The sequence below is a fragment of the Ranitomeya variabilis genome, chromosome 1 (genome assembly GCF_051348905.1).
Source record: "Ranitomeya variabilis isolate aRanVar5 chromosome 1, aRanVar5.hap1, whole genome shotgun sequence".
In the NCBI taxonomy this organism is placed as follows: Eukaryota; Metazoa; Chordata; class Amphibia; order Anura; family Dendrobatidae; genus Ranitomeya; species Ranitomeya variabilis.
The window spans coordinates 892602162-892622813 of NC_135232.1; the positions used below are offsets into that span (position 1 = coordinate 892602162).

General features: G+C 41.8%; 1 protein-coding gene across 1 annotated transcript in view; it reads left to right on the forward strand.

Annotated features, from left to right (window-relative positions):
• PRSS12 (serine protease 12) overlaps window positions 1–10869 on the forward strand; it is a 286964-nt gene extending 276095 nt beyond the window's left edge. The window contains exon 13 of the mRNA XM_077278603.1: window positions 10221–10869. Coding sequence (XP_077134718.1) covers window positions 10221–10528 — 308 coding nt within the window. The 3' untranslated portion in view covers window positions 10529–10869. The remainder of the gene's footprint in view (window positions 1–10220) is intronic.
• Window positions 10870–20652: the final 9783 nt, after the last annotated feature.

Consider the following 20652-nt stretch of genomic DNA (forward strand, 5'->3'; position numbering starts at 1 on the left):
TCTGCCACTTATATCTGAGCTCTTCGATAGGTTGTGCTGGGCGAGGGTATTTACTAAGCTTGATCTGCGGGGTGCTCACAACCTGATTAGCACCCGTGAGGGGGACGAATTGAAGACGTCATTTAACACCAGAAGCGGGCACTATGAATACCTGGTGATGCCCTTCGGGCACTGTAATGCTCTAGCCATTTTCCAAGACTTTGTGAATGATATCTTCCAGGATATGCTCACCACCTCGGTTGTAGTCTATCTGGATGATATTCTCATCTTCTCTCCAGATATAGACTCCCACCGGAGAGATGTTTGCAAAGTCTTCCACCTCTTATGGGCAAACTCCCTCTATGCCAAGTTGGAGAAGTGTGTGTTTGAGCAGGAGTCCTTGTCTTTCCTAAGCTATATCATCTCCGCCCGGGGGTTGGTCATTGATCCTGCCAAGCTACAGGCTGTGATAGACTGGCAGGAACCCGATTCTCTCAAAGCGGTGCAGCGCTTTATGGGGTTCATCAACTATTATCGCCAGTTCATTCCCCACTTCTCAACCTTGGTAGCTCCCCTGGTTGCCCTCACCAAGTAGGGAGCTAATTCCAAATTGTGGGCGGAGGAGGTTTCCAAGGTTTTCCTCTCTATCATGTTACACTTCTCTAGCTCTCCCCTTTTACATTGCCCCGATGTTGATAAACTATTTATCATGGAGGTGGATGCCTCTTCTGTCAGTGCTGCAGCAGTCCTCTTCCAGAAGGATGCTCAAGGTCAGAAGCATCTTTGTCTCCATGTCCTTCTCACCGGTGGAGAGGAATTATCCCATCGGGGACAGGGAGTTGCTAGCCATGAAGTTGGCCTTTTCGGAGTGGAGACACCTCCTGGAGGGGGCTCACTATCCCTTCCAAGTACTCACTGACCACAAAAATTTGGTATATTTAGAAACCATTCAGTGGCTAAACTCTTCGCCCAGCTAGATGGTCCCTGTTCTTCTCACAGTTCCAATTCACCCTCCATTTTCTCTATGGGGAGAAGACCACTCGTGCCGATGCTCTCTTCTGCTCCTTAGTGTCATCATCATCATCATGATCATCAGAGGAAGAGCCTCAGCTTATTGTCTCTTCAGAGAGCCTGAGAACTGTGGCCCTGGTTTCGCTAGAGTCTGTGCCTCCAGGCAAGACTTTTGTTCCACCTAATTTGTGACAAGAGGTTCTCTCTTGGGCCCACTCCTCCAGGGTGGGTGGACATTTTGGGACCAAGAGGACATCTGAGCTCCTGGCGAGGACGTACTGCCGATGGCAGACAGGCCCTGGGAAATGGTCAGGATGGACTTTGTGGTGGGTTTTAGCCAAGACTCGTAGCTGCACCGTTATCTGGGTAGTCACCGACCATTTTTTCAAAATGGTGCACTTGGTGCCTCTTCCACGGCTACCTTCTGCACGGGCCTTGGAGGCCCAGTTTGCGTCTCGGTTCTGGAGAGAGCTCTGTCATCTACTCAGCATTGAGCTGAATCTCTCTTCAGCGTATCATCCCGAGACGAATCGGTTGGTAGAGAGGGCCAACCAGCCTCCGGTCACATACCTGCGACATTTTGTTTCGGCCAGGCAGAATGACTGGGCATTCTTGCTACCATGGGCGGAGTTTGCACTGAACAATGCTGTAGCCGACTCCACTGGTCAGACTCCATTCCTCCTTAACTACGACCAGCGTCTGCGTTTCCCTGTGCCCATGCTCATGTCATCCACCGATTCTAGGGTGGCAGACTGGGCGGTGGAGGCATGTGACATTTGGGACTACACACAAAATGCCACCCGGGCCTCCAAGGACAGAATGAGGGTCTCCGCTGATGCACATCGGCACCCCAATCCAACCTTTGCTCCTGGTGACTTAGTGTGGCTCTCCGCCCGTAACATCAGGCTGAGAGTTGAGTCTACTAAGTTTGCGCCTTGCTACATTGGTCCCTTCAAGGTCCTGGAACAAGTCAACCCTGTGGTCTATCGGTTGGCCCTTCCTCCACGCCTAGGTGTCACCGACACCTTTCATGTGTCCCTCCTAAAACCCGTTCACATGTCCTGGTTTTCCGAGTCATCTGTCGGGACATCGAGCTCGTCCACGATTACGAGGTGAATGCTATTGTTGGGTGTAAGGTGGTACGTGGCAAAAAGTATTATCTGGTGGATTGGAAGGGTCATGGCCCAGAGAACAGGACCTTGGAGCCTATTGAGCACATTCGGGCTCCTCAGCTCAATGCTGCCTTTGAGCATAGTGAGGTTCAAGGAGGGGGGCCCTAAGAGGGAGGGTAATGTTAGTTGTCAAGTTCCCAATTCAGGGGGAATCTCGAACCATGTCCTCTGTGGTCTCCCATTCTTCCCCAGCCTCAGTGGAGTCTGCTCAGCAGAGACGTCAGCCCTAGCGTCTGGCTCAAGCTGATACTGTGTGGCTGGTTACAGCTGCTGCCCCAGGTTCAGCCTTTGTAACCAGCATTAATCAGCAGTGAGCAGACGTTCCAGGGACTAAGTCCTGCTTTTCATCTAATGAGCATGCACGTGGGATGACCTCTCATTGGAGAACCACTGGGAAGGTCCCAGAAGGTTACATCTATAAAAGGCTCTAGTATAGGACTGAAATCGTGTGTGTGTATGTATCACTGAAACTAGTGAAAGCTCCTTATTCATTAACATCCCTAGAGTTGTTGAAAGTAATAGGGTGATTGAGGCACCTAGTGCCAGATTGTGCCATCCAGCACTAGACACGAATTACTGTGTCAATTAGCAGCCACTGCCAGTGCGGCGCCGTGCGCAACCAGTGCGCTTTCCTAGCCCTAGTTAGGGTGGTTAGTGGCGTACGCCAGAGCGGCGCTGTGCGCACTCTGTGCGGTAAATCTTTATCTAGTCCTGACAACTGGTTAGTGTAGGGTGGGAACTCCCGCTTGGACTCAGCATCTGACTCAAGGCATCCTCAGGCGCAGGCTCAAAAGCTACCGAGGGTCAGAGCGAGTCCAATCACCAGCATAGAGGGGGTGAATCATAGGGATCCCACTAGCATCCACCAGCTGCACCCTGTGACTATTAACAGGGCACAGTGTCCATTTAAGCGACTCTGTGAAGCAACAGAGTTTGCTTCCATTCACACTCGGTGAGGTCTAACCCACGTGTGAGTAAGTGTTCATCCGCCATTACTCAGCAGCAGGTTCCATCTCTGCACGGTGGACCCCAGCCTGCGAACGCACCTCATATTTCCCTTTATATTATTTAGTGCGTTCTGCTAGCCCTAATATTGTGTTAAATCCAAACTCATGAAAACTTCATTGAATTCTCAGTCTGTGGGTAAACTCAACTGGGGCAGATTGATCAAAACTTTCTAAGAGGAAAACTGTCTTTGTTGATGAGGGAAACCAATCACAATGCAGCTTCCATTTTACCTGTAATATGCTGGCTTCACCAATTGCTATTAACCTGTTAAATGCCACTGTGCATTGGAAAGGGTGAGTGTCATTCCATGAGTCCATGTGTGCCTCCGTAATGCGATTACAGGGCGACGATGACTTGACATGACAGTCGGAAATCCGCTGATGACCCCCATGCCTGTCATGACCATACTGCAGTGAGCACTTACCGTACTTTTGGCTGGTGTTCATAGGAGACCTTGATTTTTGCTATATGCAGCAGTATTGTGGTATCTCTGTATATAGCACAATCACTTGAACAATCACAGGTTCAAGTCCCATAAAAAGACTAACAAGTACAGTGAAAAGTAAAATATAAGTTTTTTTAAAAAAATATATATATATACAGTGGCATGTAAAAGTTTTGGCACCACTGGTCAAAGTTACTTTGAGACCATGTTCACACATTGAGTATTTGGTCAGTTTTTAAGCTCGATATCTGTAAGCCAAAACCAGGAGTGAAACAATCAGAGAAAACATATAATAGAAACACGTGCACCACTTCTGCATTTTTCACCCACTCCTGGTTTTGAAATATGAACCAAATACTGAAGCTGTGAATGTGGCCTTATTGTGAACAGTTAAGCAAGTTAAAGATGAAATGATCTCTAAAAGGTCTAAAGTTAAATATGACACATTACCTTAGTATTTTTTTTCATCTTTTATATATTAAAAATTGTAAAAAGGAAAAATGGGTTGATGCAAAAGTAAGGGTATCCTTGAAGATTTGCGTGCTCAGATAACTTTGACCAACATTTCAGACCTAATTAGCCTGTTAGGGTTATGGCTTGTTCACTATCATCGTTAGGAAAGGACAGGTGATGCAAATTTCCCAGCTTTACAAAACACAGCTTCCTTTAACCTTGTGCCAAAAAACAGCAGCAAGCATTTATGAAACGAGGCGCACTGCTAAATGACAAGCAACTCTATAGCAAGCCAATAAATGTAATACGGGGTGCAAGCGAGTGATAAAAAGACCAGTAGTGCCAGTAGAGAGACAAGTATCACCCCAAAAATGCACACCACGCAAAAAATGAAGACATAATATATGGAAAAATACAGGAGTTTATTAACACACCACAATAAAACATACTTAAAAACTGTGAGCAAGGAGCCCTGTCCATATAGAAATATATATATATACAAACACAGTACAATAGTACAAATAAGCTAAGGTACATGCGATGTTTAATAATAATATACAGCCTGCCTGCACCCTGGACTGGATAAGAACCATATGGGGCAACCAAAGAGGCACCAAGCCATCCAATATGCAGCTATAGAACCTAGCACCTGCCTGAACTCATATGTGGCTCATGGAACACTGGTATAGCTATAGAAACACCAGCTAAATAATAACGTCCCAGAGCACAAAGAAGTCGAGCAGACAGTAAAGCTGCCAGACACTGCTGAGGTGGAATATTACCAGAAACAAGGAATCTGTGAAGCAGCAGGCAGATGGACCGGACAGGGATCAATGCAGCCCAACGCGTGTCGCCCTTCAAGAGAGGGCTTCGTCAGGGGAAGTGCTTTGACGTGTATCCTAAACCCTGTTTAAATACCACCCAAATTATAAGAAACACGGTGCATATGTGACAGAAGGGCGGCGCTGCCGGCCGCACGTGCGCACAACAGCGCAAGACAGTGGAGGGATAAAACTTACCGCCCAGCCATACAGGGAGATGAAGGGGAGTGACCGCTGGCAGAGTCTGCGGTAAGAGCCCACAGCGCAGGCGCAAGCGCGCCAGAAACCCTGCTTTAAAGCGTTCACTGACTGGACATGCGCACACTAGCGCTAATGTATAAGAGAAAAGCAATGCAGCACTGAACCGGGCACTGATGCAGGTAGAGAATAATGGCTGTCAGTGTGAGTAGCAGGGGCAAGTCCATATATACACCATCAAGGGGAGCCAGCCGCAATTGCAGTAGCGCCAGAAACCCCATTAAAAACGCCCCCACTGGAACTGAGCGTCCAAACAGGACAGAATACTAACAAAAATAAACATGAAGCAGGAGCCCTGGCGATCTAGGTCATAATAGACAGGACCAGAGAACAAAAGGGATAATAATAACCCCAGGATTGTATACAGCCGAAGGGTGATCAGCCCCAAGGCAAGTAAATATACACAAGGAAGAGAAAAAGACAACACAGTTGGCCAGGTGGAAAAATAGGGAAATCTCAATAGCCACAGAGGAGTAAACCAAAACCAAATAACAACCAACCCCCGGGGGACATGCATACGAACAAACTGAAGGGTGGACAAGCAACCCACTCACAACCACACACACATGCACACACATGTTCCCACACCCATGCACATCCACATATGCGCACAGCCATGCCACAGCCATACCGTGTGCACAACCAGCCACACACCCACAAAAAGCATAGGAAACGTGAAAGAATAGTATGTATATAGAAGCCTTTTAACCATAATCTTTATTAAGTATATAGCTATACAGCACGACTGATATATAAACATGTGTTGTATACATGGACCACCGGCTTGACAAGAGGGTATGTATGGGAAATAAACAATGACGTACAGACAAGAACATCAAGTAGTGGGAATTATATCCGCCCATATGGGCAAGGGCCTGTATAATGCACAAGGGGACCGCAAAGTCTGGTAGAAGATACGTAGGCAAAGAGGATGGAGGGGAAAAACAGCAGCAATGGGTTATTATAAGCAGCTGCTTAGCACTCTGAAAATGAAAATGGTGGAGGCCCACATAGCAGGAGAAGGCTATAAGAAGATAGCAAAGTTGCCCTTTTCTCACTTCGAAATTGATTAATTAATTAATTAATTAATGAAATTAAGGAATAGCCGTTAAAAGGAACAGTGGAAGACCAAGCAAAATTTCAGTGAGAGCTGCTCATAGGATTGCTAGAGAGGCAAATTAGAACCCCTGCTTGACTGCAAAAGATATTTAGAAAGATTTAGCAGGCTCTGGAGTTGTGGTTGTGGAAAGATGCACAAATATGGCCTTCATGGAAAAGTCATCAGAAGAAAGCCTCTCCACGCCATAAAATTCAGCATCAGAAGTATACTAAAGAACCTCTAAACACGCCTGATGCACTTTGGAATCAAGTCCTGTGGATTGATGAGAATAAAATCGAAATCTTTGGCAACAGTGAGATCAAAGGTATGTGTGGAGAAAAAATGGCACCGAGTTTCAGGATTAGAACATCTCACCAACCATTAAACATGGGGATCAATCAATCATGCTTTGGGGTTGTGTTACAGATGACAATGGCACAGGAAATACTTCACGGGCAGAGGGAAGAATGGATTCAGTGAAATTTCAACAAATTCTTGATGCAAACATAACACCAACTTTAAAAAAGTTGAAGTAAAAATGATGATGGCTTATACAAATGGATAATGATCCTAAACACACGTAAAAATCCACACTTGACTACCTCAAAAGGCGCAAGTTGAAGGTTTTACAATTTCCTTCACAGTCCCCTGATCTGAACATCAATGAAAATCTGTGGCTACACCTCAAAATAGCAGTCCATGCAAGATGACCCAGGAATCTTACAGAACTGGAAGAATTTTCCAAGGAAGAATGAATGAAAATTCCTGAAACAAGAGGAATTGAAAGAGTCTTGTCTGTCTACAAAAAGTATTTACAAGTCTTGATATTTTCAATAGGGGGTGCTACAAAGTACTAACCATGCAGGGTGGCCAAACTTTTGCATGGCCCATTTTCCTTTTTGCAATTTAATAACAATATATATTGTTTTGCCTAAAAAACAAAGGATGTGAATCATCTTTAACTTTAGCCATTTTAGAGATCATTTCATCTTCAACTTGATTCATTCTTTACAGTAACAGCAATTTTGACAAGGGTGCCTAAATTTTACATGTCACTGTATATAATAAAAATAAAAAAAAATTCAATTTTTTCCAAATGAAAAATAAATAAATATAGAAAAAATACACATACACTACCGTTCCAAAGTTTAGGGTCACTTAGAAATTTCCTTATTTTTGAAAGAAAAGCACAGTTTTTTTCCAATGAAGCTAACATTAAATGATTCAGAAATACACGCTATACATTGTTAATGTGGCAAATTACTATTCTAGCTGCAAACGTCTGGTTTGTAATGCAATATCTTCATAGGTGTATAGAGGCCCATTTCTAACAACCATCACTCCAGAGTTCTTATGGTACTGTATGGTATGTGTTTGCTAACTGAGTAAGAAGGCTAATGAATGGTTAGAAAACCCTTGAAAACCGTAGTGCAAGTATGTTAGCACAACTGAAAACAGTTTGGCTGATTAGAGAACCTATAAACCTGACTTTCCTTTAAGCTAGTTGAGAATCTGGAGCATTGCATTTGTTGGCTCCATTAAACTGTCAAAATGGCCAGAAAATAAAGAACTTTCATGTGAAACCCGACAGTCTAATCTTATTCTTAGAAATGAAGGCTATTCCATGCAAGAATTTGCCAAGAAACTGAAGATTTCCAACAATGGTGTGTACTACTCCCTTCAGAGGAGAGCATAAACAGGCTCTAACTAGAGTAGAAAGAGAAGTGGGAGGCCCTGCTGCACAACTGAGCAACGAGACAAGTACATTAGAGTCTGTAGTTTGAGAAATCGACGCCTCACAGGTCCTCAACTGGCAGCTTCATTAAATAGTACATGCAGAACACCAGTGTCAACGTCTACAGTGAAGAGGCGATCCAGGATGCTGGCCTTCAGGGCAGAGTGTCAAAGAAAAAACCATATCTGAGACTAGCTAATAAAAGGAAAAGATTAATATGGGCAAAAGAACACAGACATTGGAAAGAGGATGATTGGAAAAAAGTGTTATGGACAGACGAATCCAAGTTTGAGGTGTTTGGATCACACAGAAGAACATTTGTGAGACACAGAACAACTGAAAAGATGCTGGAAGACTGCCTGACACCATCCGTCAAGCATTGTGGAGGTAATGTGATGGTCTGGGGTTGCTTTGGTGCTGGTAAAGTGGGAGATTTGTACAAGGTAAAAGGGATTTTGAATAAGGAAGGCTATCACTCCATTCTGCAATGCCATGCCATACCCTGTAGGTAGCACTTGATTGAAGCCAATTTCATCCTACAACAGGACAATGACCCAAAGCACACCTCCAAATTATGGAAGAACTATTTAGGGAAGAAGGAGGCAGCTGGTATTCTATTTGTAATGGAGTGGCTAGCGCAGTCACCATATCTCAATCCCATTGAGCTGTTGTGGGAGCAGCTTGACCATATCGTGTGCAAAAAGTGCCCATCAAGCCAAACAAACTTGTGGGAGGGGCTTCTGGAAGCATGGGGTGAAATTTCTCCAGATTACCTCAGCAAATTAACTGCTAGAATGCCAAAGCTCTGCAATGCTGTAATTACTGCAAAGGGAGCATTCTTTGACGAAAGCAAAGTTTGAAGGAGAAAATTATTATTTCAAATAAAAATATTTTTTTCGAACCTTGTCAATGTCTGGACTAGATTTTCAATTCATTTGTCATCTCACTTGATTAATAACAGTATGAGTTTTCATGGAAAACACAAAATTGTCTGGGTGACCCTAAACTTTGGAACCGTAGTGTATGTTATATCATTATGTCCATAAAAATCTGATTTATCAAAATATAAAATGAATTAACCTTATTGGTAAACAACGTAATGAAATAAAAAAGTATCAATAAAAGCATCAGTTCAGTGCGCAAAAAATAAGTCTTCAAGCAGCTCCATCAAGCAAAAATTGAAAACGTTACCTGTATCGGATTATGTTGACACAAGCAATTTTTTAAACAAATTTCCATAATTTTTTCGACACCTAAACAAAACAAAAAAAATAGATGTTTAATATTTCCGTAATTGTACTGACCTCTAAATTCATGTTGCCAAATCATTTGTTCGTATGATAAATAAAAAGCCCAAAAAGCAATTGTGGAATTGCAATTTTTTAGCAAATTTGCCACACTTGGAGTTTATTTCTCACTTTCTAGTACATCACATGAGAAATTGAGTGGCGTCATTCAAAAGTACAACTCGTTCCTCATACGGCTATGTGGATGGAAAAATAAAAAAGTTAAGAAAAGGAAAAAACTAAAATGCAAAACCAAAAATAGCTATGTCATGAATTGTGTTAAAGATAAGCTCTAATTAGCTTCTGTATGCCACAAATAAAGTTTCTACATTAGACTGTTTTGATCAATGACATACTTTATGTTATGTATCTGAATTTAGTTTTTTAATATGCTTGAAATTTTTGGTACAAAGGGAATTAGCAATGTAATTATTCGGTATGACTACAGGGACACAGGCAAATTAAGATATAATCATGTTTGATCCCATCTTGGCATGTATTAAACACTAAGACATCAACCTTGAAAATATGATGGATAGGTAACATTTGAGCTGTGTACAAGAGTAATGCCAGGATGGCATTTTGAGGCCTAGTTGACAAGTAATCAATGTTACATTTTTTTTAGCAGAACATTTTTAAGTAAAATACATAAATAATTCTCATTGTACAGCTCCCAGAATGACAGTAAATATCGTAAAATATCCCTAGAAGCAGACCTGTCAGTCACGGTAGTGTTTGTTGAAGTCGTGCCTGTTATGGAAGTGCATCAGTCACTGACAGCTCTGCACTGTCTAATGCTTTTCTAAACTATCCTTTTCAACCTCTTGCAGGGACTCAAGTCCCTGGAAAAACATCTGTACTAGACAAGCCACATCTCTACCATGTATAGACTATAATAGATATTGAAACACATTTTCCAAACCCTATGTGTGTTTATTTGTATGCACTTCTAGGGCGGGCATATTCAAGGACTTTACAACAAGCTGGAGTGACATTACTACCCAAGCGAATCTGTGAAGAGAGGTACAGGAGTCGGTATACTGGAAGGATGCTTTGTGCAGGAAGTCCTCAAGAGCAGAAGCACGTAGACAGCTGTCAGGGGGACAGTGGTGGCCCTTTGGTCTGTGAACGTTCTGGAGGAAGCTGGGTAGTGTATGGGATAACTTCTTGGGGCTATGGATGTGGGATGAAAGACTCTCCTGGAGTATACACAAGAGTGTCTTCTTTTATACCATGGATGAAGAGTTTGACCAATTTATAGACCACTGAAGAATTCACATGTTTCCAAGGAAGCTAGACCAAATTCTCATGTATGCTACCTTCACAACAAGGTACTCAGGAGTATGGCATAATGTTTCTACCTTCGCACAGCTAGCTGTATACTGCATTATACAGACTGTATTGCCTTCCTTTTATGGAGGCTTTAGAAAAGAAATGCCAAGTGGCAGCCAGACAGGGTGTATAATAATGACACTGTCTAGAGAAACACGTTATGGAACTTCCGCAGATAAACATTTTCAGACATGTTATTTTTTTATTTCTGTCTAAATAAGTTGTTTTTATCTGGTTAACAATTAATTGATTAAAGTTATATGATCTGTATTTGCTGTGTACACGCAGATTTTTTACTATTTTAACCGATGCCAAGGTGCCCACACACATTAAAAATAAAGTTAGTTGAACTTTTTGATTTTGGCAGGATCTATCTGGTGGCCTCTTGATTATCCACTGATAAATTATGTTAGTAAAAAAAAGGATAGGGTAATTGAACTTTAGACATCTAATTTTTTGTTGTCAGGGGAGAAAAAACCCTGTCAGAGGTACCTGGCAGCTGCTTTCTGCCTTCTCATCATAAAATACATGTGTATGGAGCAGAAGGAAGAAATGGCTGTTGGGCCAATTAGCGTTTGACTGACAGCTATCTCATATATGTGGGCATCAAGTGGGAATAATTTTGCGCTCATCTCTGGTGGACTCTAAGAAAATGGTCAGTTATAGGTCATTTCAGCTTTTCTTAAAATAAAATAAATTAAACTATGCTGATCTTTTTTCTAATGAATCATTGCATGTCTCTATATATTTGGGCACTCGCATAGTTTTGACTGGTGCAGAATACATAAACATACAAAAATATTTTAATTGTGAGAACATTAAGTTAAAAACTAGTGCACTAAATTGAAGCAATTTAGATATGTCCTATACATTAATCGCATTTTCAATATTTTCAGGACAACCCATCTTCCATACTATAATGTATGGCACAAGATGACCAATATTGATAAAACAAATCAAAAACATGAATTTGTGATACTCTGTCATAAGACGACTGTATTATATTTTTCTACTTTTGTCCACCCAGTTGTTGTGATGTGAATTGCAGCCTGTCTTGTACAATTGAATACTGTATCAAAATTAACTTCTTCTTGGTCAATAAATTAGAATTAAAGTACTGAATCATTGCAGAAGAATTCACCCCATAACTTGCTAAATATTGTTTAGAGCTTCAAAACCTATACTGATTTTATCAATGGTGCCCATATGCTACGAAAACAAGAATAACTTTTGGAGTTATGCATCTTTTCTACTACTTCATGTATTGCAGAAGTGTAATTGGAAACTGCCGCAATGCTACAGAATAGTACTTTACATGCACCATATGCAAAAAGTTGAACTATATAGAGACCTTTGGGGAATTCTTTTTTTTTAAATGCATACTTTTTTGTGTAAAAAAAAAAAAAATTGTAATAAGATTTCATTAACAAATGTTTGATCATTTGGCTTCTGCAGCCTCTATATATCACATTACATAGCTCGCTGCAGAATGATCTAACAGTGAGCCATTTTGAAGTCACAATTTGTAACTCTGATGCGTTTTTTTCTGAGCAAAATAAAAATAAATGGTATTTCAAAATTGATTTATAGCCAAAAATACATGCATTTTAAAAAATGGGGACGGAATCCCAAAGCTAAGCCCAGGGAGTACAGGTTACCATTCTCCAAAGGTACAATAATCTGCAAAGAACTGATCCAGAAACACACAGAGGAATAGAAGGTGTTATGTTCTGGTATCAACTATCAAAAAGAGGGAGGGGCATTTTACTTTCTTTTTCTGGTCACCTTTTTATGTTCCTATATTAATTTTTTAAGATTGTTTGGTCAAAGACAGGTTAAAGCATGTAAATAAAGTAAATATATTTCCCTATTTTTTTATTTAATTGTATTTTTATATTTCACTTTGCCAACTTAATTCTTGGTGAAGGGGATGGAGAACATTACCGCAAAATGTTCCAACCAAGTATAAAGGCTCAGTGCACCCTAACGTGGCCAATCATTTAGGTGCACCATCCCATCTTCTTGTTTCCCATCTATCTCCACCCTTCTCTTGCTGTATTAAGCCAGAGATGTCAATGAAATAAGGAAGGCGTGATAGATGGAAAACAAGCAGATGTGAAGGTATATTTAAATGATTGGCCCCGCCCTGATGTACCGCGGCAGCGGGACTTCGTTTGAACAGTCCCTTTAAGGGTTGCTGTACAATATAGGATAGCCTACAGAAATGATGGAGCTAAAGATCACAGCATTTGAGGCTAGATAGTGTTCTATGGCAATTCAAATACAATTCGGAGTTTAAGGCCGTGTTCATACATATTGTAAATGCTGCGTTGTTTCTGCTGCAGTTTTTTTTGTGAGCAGAAAATTTGCTGATTTAAATTGTTCAAGCAAAGTGGATAGGATTTCTTGAAAACTCATGCCCACTGTGCATCTGATCTGTTATTTTTTCTCTATAGGTTTCTATTCAGATCCTGAAAAAAATGCATGCAAATAAAATGCATCTAAAAAGGCATATAAAAAATATTAAAAACAGATGTAAAATAAAACACAGTCACTTTTTTAAGTGCAGAGTCAAAGCTTTTCTGTACAATAAAAATCATAATAAAAACTGCTTCATTTTCCTGTCTGTGGCATATATCATACCTGTATTCCTCCAGCTTTTCATTTCATTGCAGGAGACAAAACTGGATCTACGTAAGGTCGAACCTCATTGTGACTGAAAATGTGAATCATTTGCTCCATGACTGAGAAATGTATACATTTTTAATAAGTCTGAAAAAAAAACATTTAATTGTGGACAAGAAATTAGAAATTGCTCTTTAAGACAAGCAAAGTAAATCATGCCATGCACCTGCTTACTCTGCAGAATCTCATTATGATGCTGAAACAAAAATGTGGGTGTAAACATTCAATCAACCAATTAAATTGTATGTAAACCTATTCTGGCTATTTCTAACCATGTGTATGTTTATTTCTCAAGATTATGTGGCAATATGAGCCTTTACGCTGAATATCTTTATTTCGGACTATTATTGAGAAATGTGAAGTGGTTGAGAGCAGGAAGGCTGCCTTCGTTTGCAACGCTGAGCACATATATGTCAAAGCTGAAGATATTGTAAATGAAGTGGTAAGAGTGAAGGAAGATATTGGACGTACCCAGACCTGTCCAATAACAGCTGTCAGGTGTCATTACAGGCCTGATAACACAGTTACTGCGAGATAGCTTGTAATCTTACCAGGGCAGCACAGAATCCGGTACGGCAGAATAGAGCGAAATTCCTAGCAAAATACCTATATATACACACTACAGTTATTTATGTTTCTTAGGGCTCGCTCACACCAGCCTATATATTGGACGAATGCTATCTGATTTTTTATCTGATTGCAAGCTGACCAATGTTATTTAATACAGCAGCGCTAACTGAGTCTGTTGAAAAAAAAAATTTCAGCATGCTATTTCACTCTGAAATCGGAGGACACTCACCCATTCAAGTCTCAGATGACATCACAGACTCACAGAATGGAGATGGAGAAAATTTGTTCTCATCTGAGAGATCAGATCACACTATGTGACACTCTGATCGAACTCTGATCAGAGTTTGATTAGAGTGTCAGTAGCATAATCGACGCGATTCTCTTGGATGAGCCATCTGACCATAGCCTTAGAGGGTAAACCAGTATCATTTGAGGATACTTACATTGAATATCTTCTTTATTGTACAAAAATACGGCATCTGCCCGAAGAGGGCATAGAATGTGGGGGGTTTTTTACAATTTTTTTGAAAAGACACTCTTAATTGTATTAACTAAAAGTTAATTTTTAAAAGTTTTTTTTGTTCATACTGGTTTATTCTCTGAACTGATCATGAATAAGATGCAAGTCGAAACGCGTTGATCTTGTTTCATAAGTGTAATACAGTGCTGGAGAGAATATGTTAGCTAAATGATTTTATCTGCTTGGAATAAAATGTTAAAAAAAATTAGCAACTTTTGCCCTTCGCTGGATTTCATTTTCCTTCTAGACATTTATCAACTCAATACTAGTTCTTTTTTCTTACTGCCTTAGAGAGATAATGTTGTATAGTACAGATATATTATTCAATTAACTTCTTCACGACCTATGATGTATAGGTACATCATAGGTCATATATTCCCCTTTGATGCTGAGCCCGCATCTGTTCATGCACATGGCATCTGCCAGCTCGTAATGACGTGGAGAATCATATTGCCAGCTCAGTTTTAGCATTTAGTGAACATGGTAAAAAAAATTGTGGAATTGAACTTTTTGTGCAATTTCACCACACATTTTTTCCCATTTTCCAATAAAATATATGGTAAAATTAAAGGTGTTTTTCAAAATTACAACTCGACCCGCAAAAAACAAACCCTCATAGGACCACATTGACGGATGTGTTGGACAGCTCCATGTTCTTAGTGCATTTCTGCTACATTTGTAGCTATTTTATCAGCTACATTTAGATAAATATTTGCCGAATTCTGAACTCCATATCATGGGCACCAGGAAGTGCCTCTCAACTTCCCAGGCTAAAGACCACAGTAAGGAGAGGTTAAATGGAATAGCCAGTCCTGCATATGTCTTGTTGCTGTGACAAATGAAGCCCTTGGCTATCTTTGTATTTAAAGAAGATTTTAAATGAATTCACTTTCACATGCACTACTAGCCAATATATTTAAATCTTCCTGGCCGTAGTCTCATAGCTTGGGAAAAACAGGGGACACAATAATAATCTTTATTTATATATCGCCAACATATTCGGCAGCGCTTTTCAATTCAACAGTTCATATACAAGTCATAAGTAACATTGTTAAAGATAACACAATAATTATAGCAAAAATAATGATGACCTTGCCTGTAGGACGGGCAGCACGGTGGCGCAGTGGTTAGCACAGCAGCCTTGCAGTGCTGGAGTCCTGGGTTCTAATCCCACCTTGGACAACATCTGCAAAGAGTTTGTATGTTCTCTCTGTGTTTGCGTGGGTTTCCTCCGGGCACTCCAGTTTCCTCTCACATTCTAAAGACATACTGATAGGGAATTTAGATTGTGAGCCCCATCGGGGACAGTGATGATAATGTGTGCAAACTGTAAAGCGCTGCGTAATATGTTAGCGCTATATAAAAATAAAGATTATTATTAGGAGCTTGCAATCTACAATGAGGTGGGGGAGACACAAAGTACCGGTGTCTATTTACAAAGATGGTCCAGCTATCTGGAGGCAATGGGGATAGATAAAATGAGGTTGTCACCAGCCAGTGTGTGTGGTGCTTTTAGGTGCGGTGGAGTTTGTTGGAGAGTTATGTTCAGAGAAAGTGAGTGGGCTATATACTGTATATAAAAGGACTTTGATTAGGGAACGTGATAGGCTGCTCTAAACAGATGTGTTTTTAGGGAGCGCATAAAACTGTATAAGTTGAGGTTAATCCTGATTTCTTGGGCTAGAGCATTCCAGAGGATTGATGCAACTTGTGAGAAGTCTTGGAGCCCAGAGTGGGAGGTACTTATATAGTGCGGATGTTAGTCGAAAGTCATCTGCAGAGCATAACAACCGGTTAGATCGAGAAACAGAAATGAGGGAGGAAAAGTAGGGGGGTGCCCACTGGGGAGAGCTTTGTGTGTGAGAAAAAGCAGTTTAAATTGAATCCTGTAAAGTATGAGCAGCCAGTGCAATGACTGGCACAGAGCGGACGCATCCGAGTACTGATTAGCCAGATAGACGACCCTGGCTGCTGCATTAAAGATGTGCTGGAGAGGGGAAAGTTGAGTGAGGGGGAGGCAAATTAATAGAGCATTAGGCAAGACGAGAGTGGATCAAGGCAACAGTGAAGATTTTTGTTGTTTCCATGATGAGAAAGGGGCGGATTCTAGAGATGTTCTTTAGGTGTAAGCGGCAAGAGAGGACAAGAGTTTGTTTATGGGAGGTGAAGGAAAGGATTGGTGTAAAACATAACACACAGACAGTGCGCCTGCTGCCTGGGCGTTATTGTGGTGCCAAAAACAGAGAGGGAAATGTCAGATTTAGGAAGGTCATTAGTCGGCGGGAGCAGAAGAAGTTCAGTTTTGGAAAGTTTGAGTTTCAGATAGAAAGCAGACATGATGTTGGATACTGTGGACAGACAGTCACTGGTGTTCTGTAGTACAGCGGGGGTATGGTCAGGGATGACATATATAGTTGTGTGTCATCAGCATAAAGATGGTACTGAAAGCCAAATCTGCTGATGGTCCATTCAATGGTGGGGTTGTGTAGAGAGAGAAGAGAGAGTAGAGAAAGGGGCCAAGAACTGACCCCTGAGGGACCCCAATAGTGAGAGGAAGAGGAGAGGAAGTGGAGCCAGTGAACGATACACTGAAGGAGTGGTCAAAAAGAAAAGAAGAGAAGCAGGAGAGAGCAGAGTCCTTTATGCCGATTGAGTGGAGCATAGAGAGTAGGAGGTGTTGGTCAACAGTGTAAAAAGCTGCAGAGAGGTCAAGAAGAATGAGAAGAGAGTTTTGACCATTACATTTTCCTGTCATTGGTCACTTTGATGAGTGCAGCTTCTGTAGAATGTAGGGGGTGGAAGCCAGACTGTGATGGATTTATGAAAGTGTGAGTGGAGCGGTAACAGGTAAGACGGGAGTAGATCAAGTGTTCCAAGAGTTTAGAGATGAAGGGGAGATTGGAGATAGGTCTGTAGTTATTTGTGCTGGATGGGTTGAGAGAAAGTTTTTTTTAAATAATGGAGTAATGATAACAAGCATTTGAGGGAGGAGGGAAAGATGCCAGAGGAGAGGGAGAAATTGAAGATTTTAGTTAGATGAGTAGTGACGACTGGGGAGAGGGACTGGAGTAGGTGTGAGGGAATGGGGTCAGTAGTGTATGTAGTAGGACAAGAAGAGAGGATCCTGGAGACTCCTTCTTCTGTGACGGGGTCAAATGTGGAGAGAGAGCAAGAGGAGATGCAGGGAAGGATGGAAATCACGGCACTTAATGGCTGGGAGCTGATTTCCTGACCGATATTTCCTTTTTTCTCTATGAATTGTGAGGCCAGATCATCAGCAAAATGTCTGTGATAGGGGCCAGTGTTTTTGGACTGAGAAGAAAGTAAAAGGTGTCAAAAAGTTTTTTGCTTTGTTAGATAATGAGGAGATCAGGGTGGTGAAGTAGGTCTGTTTGGCGAGGTGAAGGCAGAGTTATAGGTTCCTAACATAATTTTGTAGTGGATGAAGTTTTCTGCTGTGTGAGTTTTCCTTCGTAGGCGTTCGGCATTCTTAGAGCATCACTGGAGAAATCTTCTTTGGGATGTGAGCCAGGGCTGTTTTACTCTGTGATTGGAGGTTCTGAGGGTGAGGGGCACTATTTGGTCCAGAATGCTTCTGAAAGTGTCATTGTAGTGGTGTACAGCCAGATCAGGACAGGAAAAGAGGAGATTGGGTACAGTGATGTGTAGGGAGTCTGAAAGTGTATGAGGGTTAATGGCTTGTATATTTCTGAATGTGTGGTAGGTAGGAGTGTGCTGGGGTGGGTGAGTATTTGTGTGCATGAAGGAGGAAATGTTGTGGTCAGAGGGGGAAGAGGAGAGTTATCTAGGTAGGAGATTGAACAGAGTCGGACAAAGACCAGATCAAGGGTGTTACCGTCTTTATGTGTTTCAGAAGTTGAAAGCTGTGAGATGCCAAGAGAAGTGGTTAGAAATAGTGTTGAGCATTGCGATACCGCAAGTATCAGGTATCGGCCGATACTTGCGGTATCGGAATTCCGATACCGAGTTCCGATACTTTTGTGGTATCGGGAATCGGTATCGGAACCATATTCATGTGTAAAATAAAGAATTAAAATAAAAAATATGGATATACTCACCTCTCCGGTGGCCCCTGGATCTTACCGCTGTAACCGGGAGCCTTTGTTCCTAAGAATGAGCGTGTGAAGGGCCTTCGATTACGTCGCAGCTTCTGATTGGTCGCGTGACCGCTCATGTGACCGCTCACGCGACCAATCAGAAGCTGCGACGTCAGCCGCGATGTCATGGAAGGTCCTTCACGGGCTCATTCTTAGGAATGGAGGCTCCCGGTTACAGCGTTAAGGTCCAGGGGCCACCGGAGAGGTGAGTATATGGATATATATGGATATACTCACCTCTCTGGTGGCCCCTGGATCTTACTGCTGTAACCGGGAGCCTCTGTTCCTAAGAATGAGCCCGTGAAGGACCTTTGATGATGAGCTTCCTCTCCTTCAGACCCTGGGAACCATTCCGATACTTTGCGCCCCATTGAAATGCATTGGTATCGGGTATCGGTATCGGCGATATCCGATATTTTTCGGGTATCGGCCGATACTATCCGATACCGATACTTTCAAGTATCGGACGGTATCGCTCAACACTAGTTAGAAATAGAAGCTGGGATGCAGATGGAGAAGTGGGACTGCTTATGGGGAACTCTGAGGGTGAGGGGATAGAAGAACCTGATGGCGTGTACCTCGAAAGAAAGGAATGAGAGTGATGGAGCTGCAGGGATGTCTTGAAAAGTGCATTGTGAGGACAGAAGTATGCCAACTCCACCACCAAGTCTGTTTGCGGGTCTCGAGAAATGTAAGCCACAATGAGAAATAGCAGCAGGGGAAGCAGATTAAGAGAGTTGTTCAGAAAGTAGTTGTGCAAGAAAGGAAGCTTATTGCATGCAGACTGTGGATTCCAGAGTGAACAATTAAAAGAAGTAGATGAAGGAGTATAACTAATGTTAATCAAGTTAGTAAGGTTTCTATGTGAGGTGGAGGAGGGGTTGAAGTTGGCAGATGTTGGACCGGGGTTGGGAGAAATATCCCCTGAAATAAGTATCAGTGGAAAAAAAAAGAGCAAGTAGGTTTTAGATTTGTGACATGGTTTATAGTGCGATATCGTTGGGCAAGACCGACTGAGATTTTTCAAAAAGGTGAAGATAGCATGAGAGCTGTACATGGGAAAGGAAAGTCGAGAGGAGCTGATGTGGATGAGTGGTGATGGAGGAGGGAAGAGGCAGTGAATGTGGTTGGCAATGGCACATATAAAGTTAGAGATAGCACATTAGGTAAAAAGAGAGCACAAAGTGTGGGTTACCTGACTCCTGCCCTGACTGCCATTGAATTAACTGCAGCTTCTGGATACTTACCTACAAGGATACTTTGCTGAAGGGGGCATTATTTGCACACATCCCATACACGTGCACCCCTTAGGAAGATTTATAGGGCTAACTAGAGGGTCAGGTGAGAGGGATTGTGTTAGCTGGTTTGGGATAAATTAGCAGCTGTTCAACACACTATGGAGTGGATACCATTTTTGGGTGATCACCTATTCAGTGGATGAGCTATAATTTTTATTAACTAGAATACCAAATTAAAGTAAGGTAATATGGCAAGATTATGCTAAAATCAGGCCGCTGTCTTATACCAAGATGGACAGCAGTTTGGACACCATTTTCTTACCTCATCACCCTGTTATCTCCAATATTTCATCAGAAAGACAAGATGGGCAGCAGGGTGAGCAGCCTCTTCTTACTTCAGCATTCCTGGTATCTCCGGTTTTAGATCAGAAAAACAGTGTGGATAGCACTTTCAGCAACCCCTTCTTACCTCTGCATTTTGGTATCCCCAGTATTAATTATTATCAGAAAGCCAAGATGGGCAACAGTGTGAGCCACTTATTATCTCGGCCCGCCTGGTCTTTCCAGTATTAAATCAGAAAAATAGGGAACACAGTAGTTCATCATTTTCCCCTTAATTGAGTACCCCTAGTGCCTATGGTATTAGATCATATAGATCAAGTGGACAGCAGTGTGAGCAGCCTCCTCTTATGTCATCCATCCTGGTATTTTTAGTTTTAGATAAGAAGTTCCATGTGGACAGCAGTGTGACCATCCTTTTCTTACTTAGTCACCCCCTTTATCTCCAATATATCAAAAAGACAGGTTGGAAAGCAGTGTGAGCAGCCTCATCTTAACCTCAGCATTCCTGGTATTTAAAGAATGTTAGATTAGAAAGACAGAGTGAACAACAGATTGTTAACACCCCAAGGTATTTCCGGTA